The sequence below is a fragment of the Lepisosteus oculatus genome, chromosome 7 (genome assembly GCF_040954835.1).
Source record: "Lepisosteus oculatus isolate fLepOcu1 chromosome 7, fLepOcu1.hap2, whole genome shotgun sequence".
In the NCBI taxonomy this organism is placed as follows: Eukaryota; Metazoa; Chordata; class Actinopteri; order Semionotiformes; family Lepisosteidae; genus Lepisosteus; species Lepisosteus oculatus.
This window is the reverse complement of record NC_090702.1, coordinates 6376984-6402158: the sequence shown is the minus strand read 5'-3', so window position 1 is coordinate 6402158 and position 25175 is coordinate 6376984. Positions and strand designations below refer to the sequence as shown.

General features: G+C 41.0%; 1 protein-coding gene across 3 annotated transcripts in view; it reads left to right on the top strand.

Moving 5' to 3' along the window:
- Nucleotides 1-25175, top strand: part of si:dkey-82f1.1 (DENN domain-containing protein 2A) — a 73597-nt gene that overhangs the window by 37865 nt on the left and 10557 nt on the right. For 2 of the 3 annotated variants that reach the window (XM_006633682.3, XM_015353112.2), the window contains exons 3-14: nt 1469-2437; nt 3782-3909; nt 8238-8353; nt 9314-9511; nt 12738-12831; nt 13074-13124; nt 16090-16277; nt 17665-17774; nt 20988-21057; nt 22085-22162; nt 23103-23243; nt 24366-24514. In XM_006633682.3, the coding sequence (XP_006633745.2) occupies nt 1469-2437; nt 3782-3909; nt 8238-8353; nt 9314-9511; nt 12738-12831; nt 13074-13124; nt 16090-16277; nt 17665-17774; nt 20988-21057; nt 22085-22162; nt 23103-23243; nt 24366-24514 (2292 nt within the window). The remainder of the gene's footprint in view (nt 1-1468; nt 2438-3781; nt 3910-8237; nt 8354-9313; nt 9512-12737; nt 12832-13073; nt 13125-16089; nt 16278-17664; nt 17775-20987; nt 21058-22084; nt 22163-23102; nt 23244-24365; nt 24515-25175) is intronic. The other variant, XM_015353113.2, reaches the window with a different exon arrangement.

Here is a 25175-nt window from a genome sequence, read left to right as displayed (position 1 = left end):
AACTAACAAGGAGTTTCTCTCTTCTGCACTGTGTTCAGGGGGACATAGTTTTCTCCTCTGGTGTGCCCAGGAACCCCTTTAAAATTAGGTTTTTGTTGTATGACATCACAGGCCATTGTTTGCGTGTTCAGGAAAATTATCAAAAATAATCCAACAAAGAAAGTATTGTAGTCACTAGCTATAATAGAATCACACACCCTCGATATTTTGTGTGAGTGAGGGTATCTTTGTAATGGATCAAGATCTTTGTAAAAAAAGGTTACAATGTTATCAAAGCATCTCAATCTGATGGGTAAATGAATGATTTAAAATAACCCCCATAATAAACAATATTTAGCTTTTTTTTAGTTCAATATGCCAGTTTGCATTTGGAAACTAAAGAGGTTGTGGATGATCAATGTGGTGGTCCTAATAAGGCAAAGCATTCACTTTGTAATGCTTGTATTTGGTGGCTGAGTGCCATGCAGAGCTGTGAAATGACAGGAGAGGTGAAAAATGTATATAATTAATTATTTTTCAATACCTCATATTAAAATGACAGTATTCCTGAAAAAAGAATGTGGTATAAGCTGATGGAGCATACAGTTGCTTCACCACATTGCTCCAGGGTTAAAATATATTGCACATAAGGCATATATTTTATAAAGCATATAAAGATACAAATTGTGGGGTAATAGGTTTGCAAATGACTTATAAATAACCCTTAATAAAATCTATAGATTGTTTATGAAATTCTTGTGGCTTTCACAAGAACTCTTCATCAAAGTGCACTGCATGATATTTTGCAACAGGTATGGAGTAACAAGCACTTAATGTACCGCTTATGACCACAACAAATTCTAAACGTTATCAGGAAAAGTGCTGGTGCTTTTTTAGCACCAGCACTGGCATTTTGTTGAACTGTCAGCTAAACTAGCATTCTGATTTCTTATCAAAAAGGGATCTGCTATGAAAATTCCGATCTAGTGGTGTGTGCTGCTACATGCTTTGTACCATGTTTCAGATGATGTCTCGAGAGATTTTGCTCTATTGCTCCTGTAGCGTCTGGAAAAGAATGTTCCAGCTTATCCCACCAAAGGGAATGTCAGACATTCAGGCTATAACTGTCACTTTCTTATCTTGCAAACAAAGTAATTATTAAATGGGTTACATATGGATGAGCATTGTCCTGTGTGAATATTGGAGTGTCAGAATGAGCCTACAGGATGGGTGGTCCCAGGACAAGTTGAATGTAGAGCTGTGCAGTAAGATTATTATTTGTCACTACAGGGTATCTGTAGCGACATTCCTGCCCAGATCATCATACTTGGATATTCCCATCTATTGATCTACTGTATAGTACATGACAAACAGGGTATCCAATTGTATATCTACACCACGCCCGCTGACATCCATCAATGGCCAGCTTCCTTTGTGAGTAAAGGACCAATGAGCAGCTTCTGTAATGTTATTTCTGTTCTTCTTGCAGGCTTCAGTGCTGCGGATTGAAGATAGGGGAGATTCCGACTGCAGTCCCTCAGAGACAGGGCCTGCAGCGGGACGGGGAAACTAAGACCCCATTGTCCTCCTTGGACAACCTAAGTGACAGCCTGGGGCGTAGCACTATGCTTGCCCAAAAGAATACGGCCATGGACCCCCGGACCAATGAGAACGGACTGGCTGGCAGCAATAAACACCCCAAAAACGTGGCTGGTCTCAAAATTAACGCCAGCATACGAGACAAAATATCCCAGTGGGAAGGTAAAAAAGAATGTTCTGCGTCCTCTCCTCTGATGGCTAGGAAGGAGCCCGAAACTGTGCGAAACAAGGAGACCAAAACTGTTGATATCCTGAGGGGAGATAATAAGAGGTTTGTGAGCTGGGAGAGACAAGACTCTGGGAAGGAGAATGCAGGCAAGCTGGGGGATTTTAGGCCTAAATCCCCAGAGGCTCCTGGAAAGGGCAAAGAGGGAAAATTAGAGAGAGGGAACAGTGGGAAAGACGCAGAAGGCACCCAGGATAAGAAGTCCGTTCTGACCCACATCAAAAAGTTGGAGCAAGCGATGAAGGAGAGCCCCAGCAAACCTCCACTGGTATTGCCTGGCAATTACTTCAGCCCACCTTCCAAGGAAGAGCAGGAGGAGGCCGAGAGGAGAGCGGCAGAGCCTATTTTTGGGACACTGGACGTGGTGAGGGGTGGCGTAAGACGTAGGCAGGACCAGGAGAATGTATACACTGAGCCAGGGGCACCTTCCATTAATCCTCTCCCCAAACCTCAGCGGACCTTCCAGCACCACACACAGGGGGCAGCTTCAGGCTCTGCCCTGGGGCTTGGGAAAGGACGAAGGAACCTGCCCCCATTGCCCTCAGTCCCCCCACCACCACTGCCCACCTGTCCTCCGCCTAGTGTCAGCCGGAGACCCTGCACAGACCGACAGAGGAGTAATGCCAGCAACAGGTAACATAGCAACAGGGGGCAAAGCCATGGGATGGATAGGTATCTTCTACTTGGCCCTGTGCTCTTGGACATATTCGCCACATGTTAAGGAATGGCTGACATTGACAATCATTCAAGTAACTACAAGTGATCTAGGAAGCAGAACCAAGGTTCAAAATTATTTCCCTCCTGGAAAACAAAAGCTTGGAATTTGCATAAGCAACAGTCCCATTTCTGTTTAAATATTGGGCCTTTTTAAAGTACCGTTTTAAGCCAGTCGGAAATATACTTTTATTTTTAGTGGAGGTGAAAAGAAGTGACCTGTCAAACAGTATATTTCATAAAATTTTCACAGAGCTCTTCTTTGTCTCTGGAAAACAGGTTGTTTCTATTGAAACAGCCAAGCAAAACCCAGATCGGAGAGGCTCAGACAGTGAGTGCTAAAACGAGTGGAAAGCTGAGAGTGGGAGGCGCACTGCTCAAGTATTAAAGGGGAACTGCAATGCTATTTTTTATATTTTTGAGTTAGAAAAAAATCACCATTGATTCTGTGCATTTCAAACCACTATAAATTATATTATACAAGGAAACTGTAAGAAATAAAATGTACTCCGTAATTTGTAAAACTTCCAATTTACATCACAAAATTTCCAGGTATGCACAGCACCATATTCTGTGATGCAGAACGAGGCAACAAAACATCTGGTAATGTGAACAATTACATTGTAAACAACCGGGCTTCAAGTCTATCAATCTAGCAGAAATATTGCTCTCGACTTTGAGACAAATCTTGCCGGCAAATGCTGCTTGTTAACTCTTCATGCAGATCACATTTCTGCAGGGAAATGCCTGCTGCACAACTTGTACTTATTCGCTCGCACATTACGTTAGTCATTACAGTGACTAGTGAGCAGGAAGGGCCACTTCATGTCTCGCTCTAAGTGATAGTGAGATCATGAGTTTGCAACAGCATGGCCACTTAGAGTACTTTCCCTAAGATCACGATTTTGTGCTTAATTCGAAACTTTGTAAAGCTTTTCAACACCGTCAATGAATTTATTTTGTTACAGAGATTTGATAACTGGTCTGAGAAATTAGGACTGCAGTTTCCCTTTAAAAAAGACCGCGAAAGGAAACAGAGTAATAGTTCTAAAGAGATGAGGGATCAAGGGTGTTTCAGGCAGGCCTGTCTTTTTTTCTGTACAAGAAATGGCGAATCAAAAGAAAATGTTAATTCTGTAAATTTAAATAAATGACAGTCTCCAAGATTCTTACACATTCCCTCTTTAAATCGCCACACGTCTCCTTGTTTTGGCCTAATCTTTTGTGTATGTTTTTGTGCTCTCTGTGTTTTTATTGATTTAGGAAATCTTACGAGTTTGAGGATGTCCTCCAGTCCTCTACAGAAGGATGCAGAGTTGATTGGTATGCCCAGTCCAAGCTGTCACTTACTCGCACTTTATCAGAGGAGAATGTCTATGAAGACATCCTGGGTAAGTTGCTCAGTACCTTAACATCAGGGTTGATGGACTGTTTCTTCTTCATTAATATCAAATTGACATCAGGAATCTATTGTATTTCAGCTGTATATAGATGTCATATTAACTCAGTATTTGATCATTTCAAAATTGTGACAAAACTGTACCTTGGCTGTACCTTAACTGTACCTTAATTTTTCATCTGAGAAAGTGAGAATGTCCAACAAGGGTTTGTAAACTTTACTTAAATTTAGTATTTACTTAAACTTATTACTATTGATCCATTAAATTAAGATTTTTTTATGCTAAAGTATTTTATCCCTCCAAGTTAGCATCAAATTTTGATTTATCATGTTGCCCATCCCAAAAATTGGTTTATTTATAAAATAAATAAAGACATAGTACTTTAGAATAGAATTCAACATATTTTTTACTTAAACTGTATTTGCCTGTACTTGTTTGTGTGCTTGTTTTAGATTAATATTATACATAATAACTTATTTCATTGTTTTTTGAAGTGTGTATGGTAATGTCTAAATAAAATCTGCATGCAACCTTTAATATAAGGCTGTGAGGCATGGTGTTATTTTTGAATACCTGCTTTTAAAAGTGTTTAGGTGCTTACTCTCTTGTAACTGTTGTCCTCGGGCAATCCAATGAACTTGAAGGGGAAATCTAGACCAAACTTAGGTCCAACACAAAGATCAAACATAAATTGTACTAAACTGTAATTCAGAATGTATTAAGTAATTTTAGAATAGCTGTGTGCTCCAAAATTAACCAAAAAATCAGTAAAATTCCACTCAGATACTTTGGTGTTTATTTGTAAGCTGCAAATGACATGATTTGTCAGAATATGGTGGTAAAAGTACGTCTCCTTGTTTTTCTGAAAAGTATCTCTTCTCTTGGACTGAGAGAACCAATTTTTGAGATTAGCATTGTGGCATTACAGAAATCTTTTGAAGCATGTGCTTAGTATACAATACCTAATACATTTGAAACAGTAGCTTGGTGTGATTTATATTTAATTTTGTTTTCCATCCAATTTCCACTTCCAATTTCCAAAAGTTATCCACTTTTACCCCACTTCTAGAATGTATTGAACTTCACAAACCTCAGAAACCTCACCAATGCTCAACAAATTGTACTCAATGCTGTTTTTTTTCTCTGTACTTGCAAAAAAAACCCTTCTGTTATTTATATAATGATCTGTACGGTCAGCCTCTCAGCAAAAACAATAAATGTGGTTTAAAAAAAAATCGGACAACTGAGGGAGGTTTGAAATACAAACTACCAGCCTAACTGTCTTCCTTTTATCCCTGGTCAAAGAAAATAGCTGTCTGGCTAGAGTTTATGTTAAAAACAGCTTATAATTATCACTGTCTACTGCAGAGGGGGTGCCCTGAAGTAACAAGCAGTCTGGTACCTTAAAGTATTCTTCTCTGCCTGAGCCTTTTACACATTACTTAAGTTAATTTTAGATCAGACTATGCCATCACACCCGGGACACTGTCTAAATTCACCCTGTTGCTTCACTTTCAAAGTCAAATTGGTCTGTGCACAGGGGTGTGCTTGGGTTCGAGACAGAGGCCAAGCCCATGGGTTTATGGGATTTTTTTGTTGTGATTGATGTATCAAGCTCCTTCCTTATAAACCCTCAGAGAAATGGTCTCTGCTGAGCAACTTAAGCAAAAGTGAAATTAATGTTTTGCTTACAGAATTCAATTTTTTTTTACTTCAGTACATCGGAGTTAGTGTGGTTCTAGTCGAAAATATCCCCAGAGAAAGCAGTGTGCCATCTTAATTACATTTCATAAAATACAATTAGTGTGGTTCACTGCATCGCCTAAAGTTTAGTATAGCTCAGTCTTATGGTAATTACTCGAACAAATCTGAGTGCTGTGGAACTGGCATGTATTGTGGAAGTTTTACTATGATTTAGCTTCACATGTCATGGTTTTTTTATGGTTTGTTACAGTATATCAGTCTTCATAGCTGGACAGATGTTAAAGCCATTACAGTTTCACAACACACTCAGCATAATCAATTTGAAACGGCAAAACTGGAATATTCTTCAATCTGGTACTTCTCTGCATTCAGAGTGTTTGGGTTTTTATCTCCTTTATGCCCGTTGTATGGTAAACGGGGGCCATATCCAAAATGTTTAGCTTTAAACCCTTTCAGGCTTGCATTTTCCAGAATCCCTGTCAAGTACATACATTTATTGATAACAGTGTTTGAGAATGTGTTACCATGCAGTTGTGAGCTGTTTTGCTTTTTGTTCTACACTAATATATTTGCTTAACCTTGAATAAATCAATGCCTCTTGTGTGTTATAGACCAGTTCTCAAAAAGCAAATATTTTAAAATATAAAAGACTGAGATACTGTGTTGTGTAAGGTATTATTTTATGTGAGGCTGAACAAAGATGTATTTTCATGTCAGGTCAATTACATTTTTCCATTATCAGAATATTTATACCTGCTAAGGATAGTTTAGAGACAGAAGTAAACCAAACAAGCATGTTTTAAGAATGGGGGAGGAAACTTAAGCATCAGGAGTATACCCATGTAGGTGTCGGAGAGAACATGCAAACTCCACACATAAAGTGGAGGAACAAACCGTGGACTGAGACAGCAGCATTACCTGTCATGCCACCATGCTGACTGTCAGTATACATCTACAGGGCTGAGAAAATGTTAGTCGGCATATTAGTGTCTATTAGACCTAAACAGTAATCAGATCATTGTGTGTGTATAGCACAAAGCCAATAAGATTGACCATTGAGCAGACATGACTTCATGTATCTCATATCTGTTTTTATATGAATTTTGCATTCTTTTCCATGCATAACTGTTTCGGGTCTGTGACGTGAGGGTTTCCTTGCATGAACAACTTGCTTTAGATATTGCCATAACATTGCAGTGGGGTTTAAACTTTGCTCTGGCCACTCCAAAATGCATAATTTTTGTTTCCTTAGCCATTCTGCTATAGATCTGCTTGTACGTTTAGGATCATTATCTTGCTGCGTGACCCACTTTTGGCTCTGAATTTGCTATACAACCCTGAATTCATGGTTCCTTCAATGATGTCAAGCAGTCCAGGTCCTGAGGCAGAAAAGCAGCACAAACTACGATACTCTTCCCACCATACTTGATGGACGGGATGAGGTTCTTCTGTTGGAGTTTGCTCTTTTGCCAAACAAAATGTTTCTCATTGTAGATAAAAGATCTAGGTGCCCTTCGGTGGACTTGAGACATATTCTCTGCACTGTATAGAATCCAACTACACATTTATCACTAGTAACAATGAGACGACATACAGGGATGAGGTCAGGAACCCTCAATTTTTCCCTCAATGTCGGCAAATCCAAATAGCTAGTTATCGATTTCAGAAAGGAGGGTGGGGACCACATCCCTGTTCACATAAGTGGGGTGGCTGTAGAGATTGTTAGTAGGTTCACGTTCCTGGGTACCTTCATCACTAACGATTTAACGTGATCCCAGCATGTAACTAGAGCTACAAAGAACGTGCAATTGCACCCTTTACTTCCTCAGACAATTCTGCAGGTGCGCTACTGAAAGTGTACTCACATGTAGTAGTGCAGTGTGGTTTGGCAGCAACTTGTTTTCTGACCGAAAGGCATTATAGGAGGTGGTCAGGTCAGCCCAGTCCATTACTGGAGTACAGCTCCCCTCTGTTGTGGACATCTTTACAACTTGCTGTCTCAGGAAGGCAGGAGGTATTGCTAAGGATAACAATCATTCTGGTTTCTCACTGTTCTCTCCACTGCCCTCTGGTAATCGTTATAGTAGCATAAAGGCGTGTACCTCCAGATTCAGAGACTGCTTCTTCCTGCAAGCTGTCGGGTTACTGAATTCTGCCTCTACCACTGACTCGCACTGATGTTTTGTTTTTCTTTTGTACATTGTGTTGACTTTTAACACACGCATGCTATTTAACTTCGTTGTTGCCACTGCTGTTCTGTGTTTTAGCTTGGTGTTTCCTTAATGTCTTGTATTGGAACATACATGCCAATAAGCATTGTACTGCACTTGTGCATGTGACAAATAGACTGAACTGATTTTAGTGAAAACCAATCATTGCCTTATCCAGTAATTGTGAAGACTCAGAAATAATAAGAAAAGCTATTTCAAAAGGGAAGTATTGATTATATCATGTATACTTGCCATGTATACACCAGTGTTATAGTAAATTGTACTCCATGGTACTAATATATGCAAAAGTAGTGAAAATACGAAGACAGACCTAGCCTATTTTTGCTCGCATTTCAGTGCTGCTGTTCCATTGCTTAAATGTTTGCATTTTTTCCATCTATATAGATCTTCCATCAAAGGAAAATCCCTATGAAGACATAGAGATGGAGAGCCGCTGCCATGGAAACAAGTTCCCCCTTCCCCTCACGCCATCATCGCCAGCTCCAGACACGCCCACAAAGGTAACGTCTGGAAAGTATACTCTTCTTTGTTTTAGCCATGTTGTTAAAATATAAAGGTAGTAGACATTTTTGGAAGATTATTGGACAGGCCTTCATCCATTGGTGGATCAATAAAATCTGAAGGGGATAATGAGATTTATTGTATATTATATTAGATTTCACCTATCCAACCATTCATTTTTTAACCGCTTTATCCAAGTCATGGGCATGAGAGCAGGGTACACCCTGTATCGGATGCTGGTCCATCACAGGGCACACACAGACACAAACACACACTCACAACCAGGACCGAAATTCCCAGAAGCCAATGAAACTACTAGCATGTGTTTGGACTGTGATAGAAAATCGGAACACTTTGACGAAACCCATGTGAACATGCAAACTCCACACAGACAGCACCCCGGGAATTAAACACAGGGGTTCAGCACTGTGAGGCAGCAATGATAATCACTGTACCACTGCACTGGCAATATCATATCACATCACAACGAGATGGGTATGGTGCAATACTGAATATTTGAGACTATGGGATATATGCCAATATATTACTGGCACAATCACAATCTAGCAATTAATTAATAGTAAAATTAAATTACCAGGTTTTTATTGATGGGGACACCTGCAAATATTTCATGGGTACATATTGATACAAACTAATGTACAATCCTAAAAATAAATTGGTCAACTGTTGCTTGAACTCACAACAAGCTTATTTCAGTGACATTTTAGAAGAGGCTTAATCAATTGTACAGCAAATTTTGGTTTCTTCATAGAAATGAAAGTTTTGCAGTGAGGCCACACTCTTTAAAAAAGGAGATAGGGAAGTAAACAGGACAGCTTGCCACAAGCATGAGCAGACAGCTGACAGGAGTTAAAGGAAAACTGCACGTTGTTTCTCAAAAGAACTCGGTCAGCTTTGTCTGCGGCGCCTGGACATGGTCTCTCAACGTCTCTCCCCAGCTCTCCTCCAAACCCGGGTTCTTCAGGCAGAACTCGGAACGCCGCAGCTTCAAGCTGCTCGAGCTGCGCAAGATCAACCGGGATGGCGGTGGGGTGTCGCCCTCCAAAATCAGCCCCCCCTCCACTCCCAGCAGCCCCGATGACACCCCCTGCCTCTCAGGAGACCCCAACAACCGCCGGCGACGGAAGATCCCAAAGGTAGGGGGGTCGCACAGGGAATAGGGGCTGACGCATACAGGACTAGAGATGTAGAAAATTAAGAACATCATTATCCTATTTGGGGGTAAGAGCTGCAAGGCTTATATTTTAAGAGCATTGTCTTTACTTTTGTATCATCCATCCATTCTCTAACCTGTTTATCCAATACTGGGTTACAGAGAGCCAGAGCCTGGCAGGGTTCACCCCTGGGCAAACGCAGAGACAAACACTGAAATATACTCACACACCAGGGCCAGGAGCAACCTAATGTGATCCTGGGGAGAACTTGGAAACTCTGCACTGATAGCTCCCCAGGAACTGAACCCAAGGCCTCAGCACAGCGAGACAGCAATGCTAAATGGTGCGCCACTGTGCTGCCTCGCTTTTTCATCACAATCTTACAAACACTTAGCAAGTATTTTTTAATAATAATCCCTTTCACTTATATAGCGCTTTTCCCGACACTTCACTCAAAGGGCTTTACAGGTAATGGGGACTCCGCTCCACCACCATATTGGCTCCCACGTGGAAGATGCAACAGCAGCCAAAGTGCCCCAGAACGCTCACCACACATCAGCTACCAGTGGGGAGGAGAAAAGAGTGATGAAGCCAGTTCAGAGATGGGAATTATTAGAAGGCCATGATTGGTAAAGGCCAAAGGGAGATTTGGCCAGGATGCTAGCGTAACACCCCTACTCTTTTTGAGATACACCCTGGGATTTTTAATGACCACGGAGTGTCAGGACCTTGATTTTTCGTCTCATCCAAAGTTTAAAGTATAGTGTCCCCATCACTATACTGGGGCATTAGGACCCACACAGACCACAGGGTGAGCACCCCCTACTGGCCCCTCTAATCTCTCTTCCAGCAGCAATCTTAGCTTTTCCCAGGAGGTCTCCAATCCAGGTACTGACCAGGCTCACACCCTCTGAGCTTCAGTGGGTTGCCAGTCATGAGTTGCAGGGTGATATGGCTGCTGACCATAACTCGCCTCTAATTCATAATTTGCCTCTAGTTACAGTGCCTTGCGAAAGTATTCGGCCCCCTTGAACTTTTCAACCTTTTGCCACATTTCAGGCTTCAAACATAAAGATATAATTTTTTTATTTTATGTGAAGAATCACCAACAAGTGGGACACAATTGTGAAGTGGAACGAAATCTATTGGATTTTTGAAACTTTTTTAACTAATAAAAAAATGAAAAGTGGGGCGTGCAAAATTATTCGGCCCCCTTGCGTTAATACTTTGTAGAGCCACCTTTTGCTGCGATTACAGCTGCAAGTCGCTTGGGGTATGTCTCTATCAGTTTTGCACATCGAGAGACTGAAATTCTTGCCCATTCTTCCTTGCAAAACAGCTCGAGCTCAGTGAGGTTGGATGGAGAGCGTTTGTGAACAGCAGTTTTCAGCTCTTTCCACAGATTCTCGATTGGATTCAGGTCTGGACTTTGACTTGGCCATTCAAACACCTGGATACGTTTATTTGTGAACCATTCCTTTGTAGATTTTGCTGTATGTTTGGGATCATTGTCTTGTTGGAAGATAAATCTCCGTCCCAGTTTCAGGTCTTTTGCAGACTCCAACAGGTTTTCATCCAGAATGGTCCTGTATTTGGCTGCATCCATCTTCCCCTCAATTTTAACCAACTTCCCTGTCCCTGCTGAAGAAAAGCAGGCCCAAACCATGATGCTGCCACCACCATGTTTGACAGTGGGGATGGTGTGTTGAGGGTGATGAGCTGTGTTGCTTTTACGCCAAACATATCGTTTTGCATTGTGGCCAAAAAGTTCGATTTTGGTTTCATCTGACCAGAGCACCTTCTTCCACATGTTTGGGGTGTCTCCCAGGTGGCTTGTGGCAAACTTTAGACGAGACTTTTTATGGATATCTTTGAGAAATGGCTTTCTTCTTGCCACTCTTCCATAAAGGCCAGATTTGTGCAGTGTAAGACTGATTGTTGTCCTATGGACAGACTCTCCCACCTCAGCTGTAGTTCTCTGCAGTTCATCCAGAGTGATCATGGGCCTCTTGGCTGCATCTCTGATCAGTCTTCTCCTTGTCTGAGCTGAAAGTTTAGAGGGACGGCCAGGTCTTGGTAGATTTGCAGTGGTCTGATACTCCTTCCATTTCAAGATGATCGCTTGCACAGTGCTCCTTGGGATGTTTGAAGCTTGGGAAATCTTTTTGTATCCAAATCCGGCTTTAAACTTCTCCACAACAGTATTACGGACCTGCCTGGTGTGTTCCTTGGTCTTCATGATGCTCTCTGCGCTTTCAACAGAACCTTGAGACTATCACAGAGCAGGTGCATTTATACAGAGACTTGATTACACACAGGTGGATTCTATTTATCACCATCAGTCATTTAGGACAACATTGGATCATTCAGAGATCCTCGCTGAACTTCTGGAGTGAGTTTGCTGCACTGAAAGTAAAGGGGCCGAATAATTTTGCACGCCCCACTTTTCATTTTTTTATTAGTTAAAAAAGTTTCAAAAATCCAATAGATTTCGTTCCACTTCACAATTGTGTCCCACTTGTTGGTGATTCTTCACATAAAATAAAAAATTTATATCTTTATGTTTGAAGCCTGAAATGTGGCAAAAGGTTGAAAAGTTCAAGGGGGCCGAATACTTTCGCAAGGCACTGTACATAGTGATTGAAATGTATGTTGGCATGCCATACACTTCCCCTCGAAAATCAGAACCCGGCACGATGGTTTAAGGATTCTAACTTGTCAGAACTGCCTTCTTTTGTAACAGTTGCTTAATTAAATGCATGTTAATCAGGTGGGAACTAAAGTCACCGTGAATTTCTTTTGGAAAATATGGTACAATGCGGTATTGTGGACTCCTGCCACTGGAGGTCTACAGTAATCTCTGGCTGGCTCTGATCAGATTTCATAGCTTGTGTTTCCTAGGTTACCACTCTTAAAAATAACCTAATTCAATAAATGTTTTTAGAAAAATATCTCTGCCGGAAAGTTGTATAGTCACAGCACTGACTAATCGTGAAAAGCAAGCCCTGTAAAGAATATATTTCTAAATATACTGTAAAATCTTAATTTGTTTTAAGAAGTGTGTTTTGAGCTATTGATTTAAAGCTGGGATCTTTACGTGAGAAAAAGAGGCTTTCTTGGTTTTCAGAGAAGTTAAGGACATTTTTTGATCGAGCTGAGATACGTTGGATATGCGTGTCGTGTTCACGATGTGTCTCTCTGCTGGCAGCTTGTGTTGAAGATCAATGGGATTTTTGAGGCCCGCAGAGGGAAGAAACGCATGAAGAGAGTCTCGCAGTCCACGGAGACTAGCTCTGGCAGAGGTATGTGTCGGTTCAGAAAGAGCAGCAGGAGGGCCAGAGGGCCTACAAGCATTTTGGGGCCTTTCTGCTGTGCCAAAGTCAAATATCTATCCCCGAAGCAGTGTTTTAATTCTGTTTATATTCTAGTTCGAGGTATCAACCACTGAACCACTGATGTGTCTAGAACATGACAGTCGAAAAGAAATGGTTGTGGAATATCTATCCTATTGCCGTTTGTCCATATATTAACTTTTCTTTTGCAGTAACAGATGAAAACAGCGAGTCTGAGAGCGACACAGAAGAAAAGCTGAAAGGTAAGAAAAATGATCTGTCGTTCAAGAGCGCTTTTGTTCCTGGTGAGTCTTGTTTTTACACTAAGATTGAAAGCGGTGACAAACAAAAGAACTGGATTTAATTACACTTTTTTTGAATTAGCTCCAAAACCACAATACATGCATCACCCAGGTAAAAACAGAGTTAAACTGGAAAGTATGATTTACTTTATAGTGCCTACTTTCTTTCAAGTGAGAACTTGTCAGCACACAGAAATGAACCACCCTGCTCTTGAGAAACTTAACAAAAGCAGCTTAAAGAAATCTATAATGCTACTACTGTGGAATTAGTCTCATAGTATAAGTCTTGGATGCCTACAGGACAATGTGGTTTCAACACCATAAAGTAAACAAATTATTTTTCAATTGTTCCACAGAGTATTGCACATACAGTGCCTTGCGAAAGTATTCGGCCCCCTTGAACTTTTCAACCTTTTGCCACATTTCAGGCTTCAAACATAAAGATATAAATTTTTTATTTTAGGTGAAGAATCACCAACAAGTGGGACACAATTGTGAAGTGGAACGAAATCTATTGGATTTTTGAAACTTTTTTAACTAATAAAAAAATGAAAAGTGGGGCGTGCAAAATTATTCGGCCCCTTTACTTTCAGTGCAGCAAACTCACTCCAGAAGTTCAGCAAGGATCTCTGAATGATCCAATGTTGTCCTAAATGACTGATGGTGATAAATAGAATCCACCTGTGTGTAATCAAGTCTCTGTATAAATGCACCTGCTCTGTGATAGTCTCAAGGTTCTGTTGAAAGCGCAGAGAGCATCATGAAGACCAAGGAACACGCCAGGCAGGTCCGTAATACTGTTGTGGAGAAGTTTAAAGCCGGATTTGGATACAAAAAGATTTCCCAAGCTTCAAACATCCCAAGGAGCACTGTACAAGCGATCATCTTGAAATGGAAGGAGTATCAGACCACTGCAAATCTACCAAGACCTGGCCGTCCCTCTAAACTTTCAGCTCAGACAAGGAGAAGACTGATCAGAGATGCAGCCAAGAGGCCCATGATCACTCTGGATGAACTGCAGAGAACTACAGCTGAGGTGGGAGAGTCTGTCCATAGGACAACAATCAGTCTTACACTGCACAAATCTGGCCTTTATGGAAGAGTGGCAAGAAGAAAGCCATTTCTCAAAGATATCCATAAAAAGTCTCGTCTAAAGTTTGCCACAAGCCACCTGGGAGACACCCCAAACATGTGGAAGAAGGTGCTCTGGTCAGATGAAACCAAAATCGAACTTTTTGGCCACAATGCAAAACGATATGTTTGGCGTAAAAGCAACACAGCTCATCACCCTCAACACACCATCCCCACTGTCAAACATGGTGGTGGCAGCATCATGGTTTGGCCCTGCTTTTCTTCAGCAGGGACAGGGAAGATGGTTAACATTGAGGGGAAGATGGATGCAGCCAAATACAGGACCATTCTGGATGAAAACCTGTTGGAGTCTGCAAAAGACCTGAAACTGGGACGGAGATTTATCTTCCAACAAGACAATGATCCCAAACATACAGCAAAATCTACAAAGGAATGGTTCACAAATAAACGTATCCAGGTGTTTGAATGGCCAAGTCAAAGTCCAGACCTGAATCCAATCGAGAATCTGTGGAAAGAGCTGAAAACTGCTGTTCACAAACGCTCTCCATCCAACCTCACTGAGCTCGAGCTGTTTTGCAAGGAAGAATGGGCAAGAATTTCAGTCTCTCGATGTGCAAAACTGATAGAGACATACCCCAAGCGACTTGCAGCTGTAATCGCAGCAAAAGGTGGCTCTACAAAGTATTAACGCAAGGGGGCCGAATAATTTTGCACGCCCCACTTTTCATTTTTTTATTAGTTAAAAAAGTTTCAAAAATCCAATAGATTTCGTTCCACTTCACAATTGTGTCCCACTTGTTGGTGATTCTTCACATAAAATAAAAAATTTATATCTTTATGTTTGAAGCCTGAAATGTGGCAAAAGGTTGAAAAGTTCAAGGGGGCCGAATACTTTCGCAAGGCACTGTATAAGTACCTCCAATTGTCTCTAAACTCAGCCATTAACTTTCTTTTCAAAACATATTAGTTAAGTTTGTTGGATTTTGCTCTGTACAAAGATTTGTGTTTGTGACAATTCAGTTCAATAGGCATCACTCTGTCTAAGCTCAGTGGCCACTCATGGTCTTAGAGAACCGTGCCGAAGAGTTTAGAAAAAGTCACTTTCAGTTAATCAATTTATAGGTATGGGTAGCAATTATCTTGCACAATCTCAGGTGATGGGCCAAATTAAGGAATTCTGAGATCATTTATACCAAAAACATTAATACACTGCAGCTTTCCCGAGCCAGAGTTGACTCCATGGAATGAACTACTTGCTCAAGTGAATGAAAACATAAGTAAAGAACGTGTCAAGGTTTATTCCATGCCAAAAGGAAAAGAAAAGAGACACAACCGTTAGGCTGTGGAGCCTTTTTCAGGTGCGTGCCCTTCAGGTATGAAGAAGGCTCCCCAGCCAAAACTTTGTCTCTCTTTTCTTTTCCTTTCAACTTGGAATAAACCTTGACCCGTTCCTTTGCAGCCTGCACATGCTGACACAGCTCCCTACTAGAACTTCAAAAACCTAAGTTTGTTATAAATCTTCCCTAAGTAATAATTCAGGAGAACTCTTGCTTAAGACTTTCAAGAACTAAAATAGCATTTGGAGAGAAGTTCACAACATGCCCCTCTTTATTCATTTCAACTCGGAATACAGTACTTTATTTATCCCCAAGGGGGCAATTTAAGCTCATGGCTGCGCTGTGTGTCTCTCTGTGTGTATGTTTGTGCAGTGCTTCTGTAGCTGTTCTGTTAAATGCAATGTCACAATCACACCCTCTCTTTTCCATTTCATTGCCGCCCTGTCCTACTCTCTGATGACTCTCCTTCCTCTCCCTCTCTTCTCTCTCTCCCCCAGCTCACAGCCAGCGCCTGGTGTCAGTGCAGTCCATGCTGAAGCAGACAGGCCGCTACCGCACCCTGGAGAGAGACCTGATGGAGCTACAGGAGCGCAGGCTCTTTGAGTACTTTCTGGTGGTGGCGCTCCACAAGAAGCAGGCTGGAGCGCCCTACCTGCCTGAGGTCACACAACAGTTTCCCCTGAAGGTGAGAGTGGTTTGCTGGAGCTAAGGGGTTGTTGCACAGTAGTGACGTGTACAGTAATAGCGCTTTGGCATTTTGTCAGTGATGTAGTACCGTGCTCATTCACACAGGGAACTCTGTTTAACCTATCATCTATAATCATGAGTGATGGCAGAGTGGTTACCATTGCCACCTTGCGACCCCTGGTTCAATTCTGGAGCTGGGGTGCTATCTGCGTGGAGTTTGTATGTTCTCCCCAGGTCTGTGCCCCAACTAGCTCTGTTGGTAGAGCATGAGACTCATAATCTCAGTGTAGTAGGTTCGTGTCCCACATCGGGTGCAAGGTTCTTTAATAACCTGTACTGGGCAGCAGGAGTATGAGGAAGTGTTGGCGGCAGAGGATCACGTTTCTGTGACAACGGCAACAACACTAGCACTATCTGCGCGGAACAAAGGCCTGGCAATCTACCTCCGTATCCTGCCATGAAAACTCCATGGATAGTGATGGGGGAACTATCCATAGGGTCCCCTTGAGTCGACACCAATTTAACGGCACCCCAGCCCCGCCCCCCCTCGATGTCTGCTGAGATTTCCTTTGGGTGTTCCATTTTCCTCCCCCAGTTGAAAAACATACTACATAGGTTACTTGTTTCCTGGGAAAATTGGCCCTGGTGTGAGTGTGTGCGTGTCTGTGTTTGTGTCTTCTGTGTGTGCCCTGAGATGGACAGTTCAGGGTTTATTCTGCCTTGTGCCCACTGCTTGCTGGGATTGGCTCCAGCTCCCCCACAACCCTGAGTTGATTGAAAGGGTGAGAAAATAGATGAAATGAAATGCTGGGAAACCAACACTGAGATGGATTCAGATTCTTTAAGTTGAGAACTTTAACTCGCCTCCAACTAGTTCTTAAATGACGTTTATCTGAAGGTAAAGAAGTAATGGGTTTTCAACAACATACTAAATTTTGTTTCCTGAGATGTGTCCAATAAAAAATAACACCAGGATAATGTAATACTATTACCCAGTTATCAAAAAAGGTGCTATGGACTTTAAAGATTGACAATGAGCTATTTGAAAGGCATTTGTGAGATTCGATCTAGTGCTTTCTTAAGTAGTTTTGCTTAATGCTTTAAGTTTCATCAATATGACCAATGACTTATTACTGTAACAAACATAAGACATATTATAATGTTAGCAAGAACAAATGCATTCCTTTGAACAATGTATTTCTTAAGTAGGTCATACCTAAAATTTCTTTCTGAATTTTGGTTTATAGTATTTTTGTGTATGGTGACATTAGACAGCTGTTCACCTGATGGCGTCTGGAGAGAAAGGCTGCTTCTGAGGTATAGGAGTGTCAGTGGTGAGTGTGTGGCAGTGTTGGACTCATAGGAAGCTGCTTTTGTGTTAACAGCTGGAGCGAAGCTTCAAGTTCATGCGGGAGGCTGAGGACCAGTTGAAAGTCATCCCTCAGTTCTGTTTCCCTGACGCCAAGGACTGGGTGCCAGTGGAGAACTTTGCCAGGTTAGAGCTACTTTTCTACACTTCCCTCTCTCAGCTGTGGCTGCCTTTACAAAGTGTGAAATAAATCTGTGGTTAAAAGTCTTTATAGCCATCTCCTTCTCTTTCCAAAAATATCCAGCATTAATACTTGCATTTTTTGTATTTCCTCATGGCTTACATTGTCCATTTTGAACCTTTTACATGCATTCTGGGCACTTTACAAATCTGCCACTGAGTATCTGCCCAAACATTTCTAGGATCACGCAGATCCCAAATATAAATGCTATAAAATTACTGTGCTTCTTAAAAATACATCCCAAGAACTTGGAGACATAGTTTTGCTCATTTAAGATCCCATGGCATTGTTTGTAAAAGCAGAGTTTCTAACATGAGTTTCTAACTTCCGCTGTGGGCTTGCATGAACTGGCTCACCTAAAATTCCCCTTTACTTTAACCTTCACCCTTTACTTTAACCCAATTCACCTTTTACTTTAAGGTGTAGTCATTTCCTCATGGGGTTTGTAGTGGGGCTGCTGATGCATAATGGCAGCCACATGTCAAGGTGAATGTTGTTTTTTAGGCTCAGAAAACATTGATCCTCTCCTATACGTAAAGTGCTTTGGTGTCTTTTGAGATGATGATGATAATAATAATAATAATAACATCACTTTATTAACCCTATACAATTTCTTGCATTAGGAATTCATCTTTTCGCATACCCCAGCTTGCTCTCCATGAGACACACACACACACAGATAGGGAGAGAGCCTGGGGTCAGAGCGCAGGGTCTGCCGTTGTATGGTGCCCCGGGAGCAGTTGGGGTTAAGGGCCTTGCTCAGGAGCCCAACGGAGTAGGATTCCTCTGCCGGCTGCGGGATTTGAACTGGCAACCTTCCAGCTACAGGCACAGATCCTTAGCCACAGGGCTACCGCTTCGCCCCAAACAAGTTATAGAAATGAAAAGAATTAATTCCGCTTATTATTTAAATGTAATTCTATGGTTTAATGCTCAATAGCGATAAATAACAGCACTTACACACCTACATTCTACAGCACAATCTCCTGTACCTTCAGATTCTGCATGTAGTGATTTTTGCATTCTGGATTGTTAAAACTACATAAACATAGGAAAACTTATTTATAAAGCATTTGCTAAAGGGCTACAACATATTTCAACCTGCCCTCAAATAGTTTCACCTACAGAGATTTACAGTGTATGATGCTTAAAAACCTCTTTTGTTGTTTTTGTATCAGAAAATATATTATTCATATGGAGCTTACTATCTCGGCTGATGAAAACAAACCCTGTACAGGCATGACACATCCATACCAAAATAATATTTTCAGAATAATGATATTCTCCTCTCTCTTTCAGAATATGCCATTCATCATAAACTGGTTTTTTTACTTAATGCCTTTTCATGCAGTTGTTTGGAAAGATAATCTCTCCCCCGAGGAGACTGTGGAGATTGTAAATGCCGGCCTCATTTTCTTGACTGACAAAGTGTGGCTTGGTTCTCTTTGTTGAGATGATGGTATGGCTTTAAACTCAGTATTGCTTAACCTGTGGGTGACCTAGGCTTAGGAAACATTAAGAAGAGGCCAAAAGAAATACTTTTGGAATTGTTTTTTTAATATGCAATATTAGACTATTTTGGGCTTTTTTTCTGAAAATATGGCAGCAAAGGTTGGAATTGAAACTGCTGCAAGTATGAAGGAAATACTGAGCAAAATGTAGACATTCAGTGTTATGTGTCTGTTGTGTAAGCTCAGGTCATTCTATAACTGTTGCAAATGTTAACTATCAATGTTTACTAGCATTAAGTTCTTAGAAGTAAGTCAGTGTTCTCAGATTATTTTTTTCTCTTATCATTTAGATATCCAAGGAGTAGCACATGTGCGCATTGGCAACATCTGAATGAAAATAATTTATATGGTTAACTAGGAGTAAAAAGTGTTCAGAACATCGATCTTATCCACCCATCCAATTTCAAACCCAATTATCCAAATCGGGAATGCAGGGGAGCTGCAGCTTATTCTAGCAAACAACGGGCACAAAGCAGGGTACACCCTGGATAAGACGCCAGTCCATTGCAGGGCACATCCAGACACAGACACAGTCTGCGACAGTGAAGCACTACAAAGGGTTGTGGCAGGATTATAGGATATGATTCACCATCAATCAGTGAGATTCACACCATCTTCTGTCTTAATGAAGCCCAATCCATCATTCAGGATACCAATTATCCCAGCCACAGGACTGTTCTCCCTCCTGCACTCTGGCAAACGGTACCGCACTATTAAAGCACGGAGCACCAGGCTTTAAGATCAGCTTTTACCGACTGCATCCTTAACAACTCACTGCAATGCCTCGTAACTCAATGCATGTCTGCACTATGCACTTTTTGCACCATGTACTACATATTTATTGTCTCACAACATATTTATTGTTCCTGATGTTATTATTTATTATGTTCGTAATGTACTGTCTACATTGTGTGGTGTTGTCTGTTGTACTGTGAGTATCCTGAGAGATCCACGCGAATTCCAATGTATATGTACATACTGTATGGCGATAAACTCCTCTACTATTACTCTACTTTACACACACAGACTCACACCAATTTTCCTAGACGTCCATTAGCCTCCCAGTATGTCTTTGGACTGTTGGAGGAAACCAGTGCAAACACTGGGGAAAAAATACAAACTCCTCACAGGTAGCAGTCCAGGAATTGAACACATTGCTGCAAGGACACAACGCTAACCATTGTGACACTGTGCTACCCACGTCAACTTTATTTCTTTCATAAATAAGTTTAATAATTCCTGTTAAACTAAATACACAAAAGTTGAGGATCAAAGTTCAGGAGGAGGCTGGCCCCAATTCCTATCAATCACCCACTCTACTGTATAAATGGGGACTTTTAGATCAGTGTTTCCTGGAGTTCTCACTCCTTCCATCACCTCCAGATCCATGCCAATGCAACAGCATTGTGTCATATCATGGAGATGCATTCTGAAGTCCAGCCATAAGGACAGGTAGCTGTCCCTGAGGTTTTGTCTGTATCTTCTGATCTTCATAAAATGCATTTTCTTGTGCCAGTGACAGTATTTTGGTAGTGACTGCCGGCAGAAGGATATCCCAGAGAGAAATGAAAAAAAAAAAGAAGTAAATTTGACCACTTCCAAGTTGGTAGTGCACGCCAGTAAAATGGTTTTGGCTTGGTTTTTCAGCGAAACGTTCTCTTTTGTCTTGACTGGTGAGGATGGGAGTAGGAGGTTTGGATATTGCCGACGTTTACTGGTAAGTGAAAATTTGACTCATTCTAATTGAGTGAAGTAGTGATGCACATCATCTGCTTTGCCATGTAAACTTGCCACAGTGAGTTCTGCAGACAGCTGGGGAATAACTTTCCTAACCTGATGTGACAGGGCTACAGCTTCATCCATACAGAATCTAGGGCAGGAGAGTCCAATCTAGGTCCTAGAGGGCAAGTGTGTCTTCAAAGTTTCAAAGCAGCACCTGAGTAGCTGTAAGAAGCTGTTTAATTGATCAATTTAAGCCAGTAGTCAGCTGGTTTAGCTTGTTAAGAGCGAGGCTGTAATGCAAGCTACATTAAAACTAACATAAAAGTGGTGTCAATTATATACATCTTATTTCTACGATTTAAGTGGAATAAACTTTACTCTCTCAATCTCATTTGCTTAATTCTTATATGAAGACACACATATGCCCCCAGTTTTAAGTTTTCTGCTAACTTAAAACTAAACTGTAAAAGTAGTCTGCCTCAATATACATCTGTGGAATAAGTAGCCTAGAGAAATGTTCCTGCTAACCAAGCCTCACAGACATAGGACTGATAGAAGCCTGAGCACTTGCTTTGTTTTTCTGTGGGTGAAATTACTGATGATTATACAATGGCCAATGGCAAGAAAAAAAGCTCTGATCGGTTAGTCTGGGACTGAATCCATAATGGTATCCTTTCATAGATAATAACAGACTTATACTGTACATCCAGCCATCCAAAACCAAGAGGCATGAAAAGATTTGCCTTTCTGAAGGACCAGGCTTACTGCCTCTCATTTCAAATTTAGAAAGCACACACAAACTTACATTTCTTTCTTTTACTTAAACAATCCTTTGCATTGGAAGAATTCAATCCAGAGTGTATGTTGAAAAATGCTGAGTCCTAGAATGTACATCATAATGCTTGTGGTATTGTGCCCAGTGACCTAGGTATGATGTCATTATAGCACCATGTGCGTCTTGTGATGTATTATGTCTTCACTATCTCAGATGAGGTCACCCTTGTGCTCTGTTGTCATTGCAGCCCAGTGGAAAGGGAAGGCGTCTGCCTGAGGTGTACTGTATTGTGAGCCGGCTGGGGTGTTTTGACCTTTTTTCAAAGGTAATGACAGTTTCCATGACTGTCTGCAGTGCAGGTCGTATCCCCCAGAAATCGGAGGGGAAAATGCTGGTCTTTGATTGGTCTGTCTAGGACTGGATCAGTATTGTAATCCATTAATGTATAATAACATATTCACACCTCCACAACTCCAAAACCAACAGGCATGATAGCATCAATTGCATGAGGTGAAAGCATTTGTCATTTAATTTATTTGTCTAAAATATTTAGAAAGCACACACTCAAATACTTTATTTCCTTTACTGGAACAATCAGTTGAATAATAGGAATTATTTGCTTTAGGGTGTCTACTGGTGTGTTTTTTTTGGACAAACCAAAGTCAAGCAGGGGCAATAATTGCATAGGTATTTCCACTTTAATATCATGGTAACTCTTATTGAGATTATAAATGATTGTGGTGAACACCCCCCCCCAAAAAAAAAACCAAAGCAACTAGAAAAGATAAAGTCCACACTGAAAAACAGAATTTTCAAATCATGTTTTCTATAACTACCCCGAAGTTTTTTGGGGTTAATTGCGGTGTACAAGCAGAAAGAATGAGTTTCTAAACCACAGTGTTTTTTATAACATCAGTACTCATTAAAGGACTACAGTGCTTAAATATTCAATAAGGAATTATTACCAAAATGTAACATCCTTTTTAGTATCATTATCTTGTGTCATTTTGTTCTGTTTTGGTGTTTAATTTGTAATGAGCTACAAATTTAGGTTGCCGGGAAGAGCTTAGATTGCATTTATGAAAGGGAGTCGCTTGTTATAACAATAGAGTATGGTAATAGTGAACACCCGCAGAGGAAATAGAGAAATCCAGTTTCTCCCCAGGGCTGTAGCATAGTTCTTTGCAGACTGCTCTGCAGGAGGGTGGCTTGTGCTGTGTACCACTGTCCAGAGCTGAGGTGTCTGTGCTGCTCTTTCACAACAGATCTTGGATGAGGTGGAGAAGCGACGGGCGATTTCTCCTGCCCTCGTGCAGCCCTTCATGAGAAGCATCATGGAGGCTCCATTCCCTGCCCCTGGCAGGACCATTACTGTCAAGAACTTCCTGCCGGGCTCTGGGACTGAGGTGCGTGCCCTTGTGCTCCAAAATGGAGCTTGTGACCTTTGTCAAAAATAATGTCAAGGCCCGACATCTTTGTCAGTGAGAGCCTATAGCCATGTCATGACTGATATCAACAGTGATCTCTGCACTCAGTCCGAACCACCCAGGCACAATTGTGAGCAGCATCTGCACACATCTTATTCATATCTTTGCTTTTTCTTGTGTGGGGTTCTGTGTGTGGATACAGTACTGTATATTGAGTTAAAAGAGGCCGGTTCTTGCAACCTAGCCAATTTCTGGAACGTTTTGTAGAAAACCAACTGGCCATTCCTATATATCTGTATTAATTAAAAGGTTCGTCAAGTGTAATTCTTTTTACTACAAACATTAAAGCGCACGGTCTGGGATAAAAATTTAACCCTTTATTTGTTTGATGTGAGTGAGTAAAGGGTTAGGGTTCATTTTACATAAAGGGTAACAGTATAGTCCAGTAATGAAACCTTAAAAGGAGAACTGCTACATAAAGAAATACAAAAATCTATTATTATTATTTTTTTATTAATAATAAAAATAATAATAATATTATTGGGGAGGAGAACAGAATGATGAAGCCAACTCAGAGATGGGGATTATTAGGAAGACATGATTGGTAAGGGCCAATGGGAAAGTTGGCCAGGACACCGGGGTAACAGCCCTATTTTTACACACATGCTGAGCTTCAGTAGGTTGCCAGTTGTGAGTTGCAATACAAGGCAACTGAAAACCTAACATCAATGAAAGAGGTCTTGCCTACACCTTACTATAACAACACCAATTATCATCATAAGCCTATTCCATGCTTCCATGATCCTTTGTGGTCTTTTGACATACAGTAAATGAGTAAGGAGTTAAGGTTTATTTTAAAGAAAGGGTAACAGGTTAGCCCACTACTGAAACCTACATAAAGACACATGAAAACGAAATACAAAGTGACCGAAACTTTAACGTCAATAAAAGAGGTATTGCCTACAACTAATTACAACAACATTGATTCTCATCATAAACCTATTCCATGCTTCTGTGACACTAATCCTTTGCATTTCAGCTTGCATTAGACAGCTTGTGCCAGGGGGTTAGTGAATCTGCTGTGCTTTGCCCTGTCCTCAGGTTATTGAGCTGTGTCGACCCTCAGACTCGCGTCTGGAACACGTGGATTTTGAATGCCTGTTCTCCTCACTACAGCTTCGCCTCTTGATTCGGGTCTTTGCTTCCTTGCTATTGGAGAGGAGGGTCATTTTCACCGCGGACAAGCTGAGGTGAGGTGTGGGGTCCCCCAGGGGACTAGAGAACCCTTTTAATTCAGTTTTAGGGACTGAGGTGTATGTGCCTGGGCCATGGTTTTAAGACAAGCATTGGTTCAGGCAAGAGAAGGATAAATGTGAAGCAGAAACATATTTTTGTTCACTTGTGTGTCTGCAGAGGAAGTTAAGAAGTTTTTAATGCTCTTTGTTACAGGAATTATCCAGAATGAACCACGCTTCTAATTTTGGTGGATTTGTATTACAACACATTTTTTTGAAGATTATTCAGTCTAAAGCTGTTTTATTTGACCTTGTTAGACCAGCTGGTCAATGTGAATTGTTTAATCTGGGAATTTCTCTGACAGTTTAAAAGAAAGTCTGTGCAATATATTAAAATAAGAGGAATTTCACTTAATTTCATAAACAATAAAAAAAACCAATGTTTTCATCATAGTTTTGTCTGATGCGAAATTCTATTGTCAGTTTAGGAAGAGCTTGACATTCACTTTATACGGTATGTGAAATTCAGATTGTGAGAAAGTGTCAGGGTCAGTTTCACTGGGATTCAATGATATTCAACTCAATGATATTCAAGGATTGTTTTGCATCATGTACATTTTACGAAAAGGGCAAATTCCACACATTATTAGCAATGCCATTTCCTGTTATCATGCGT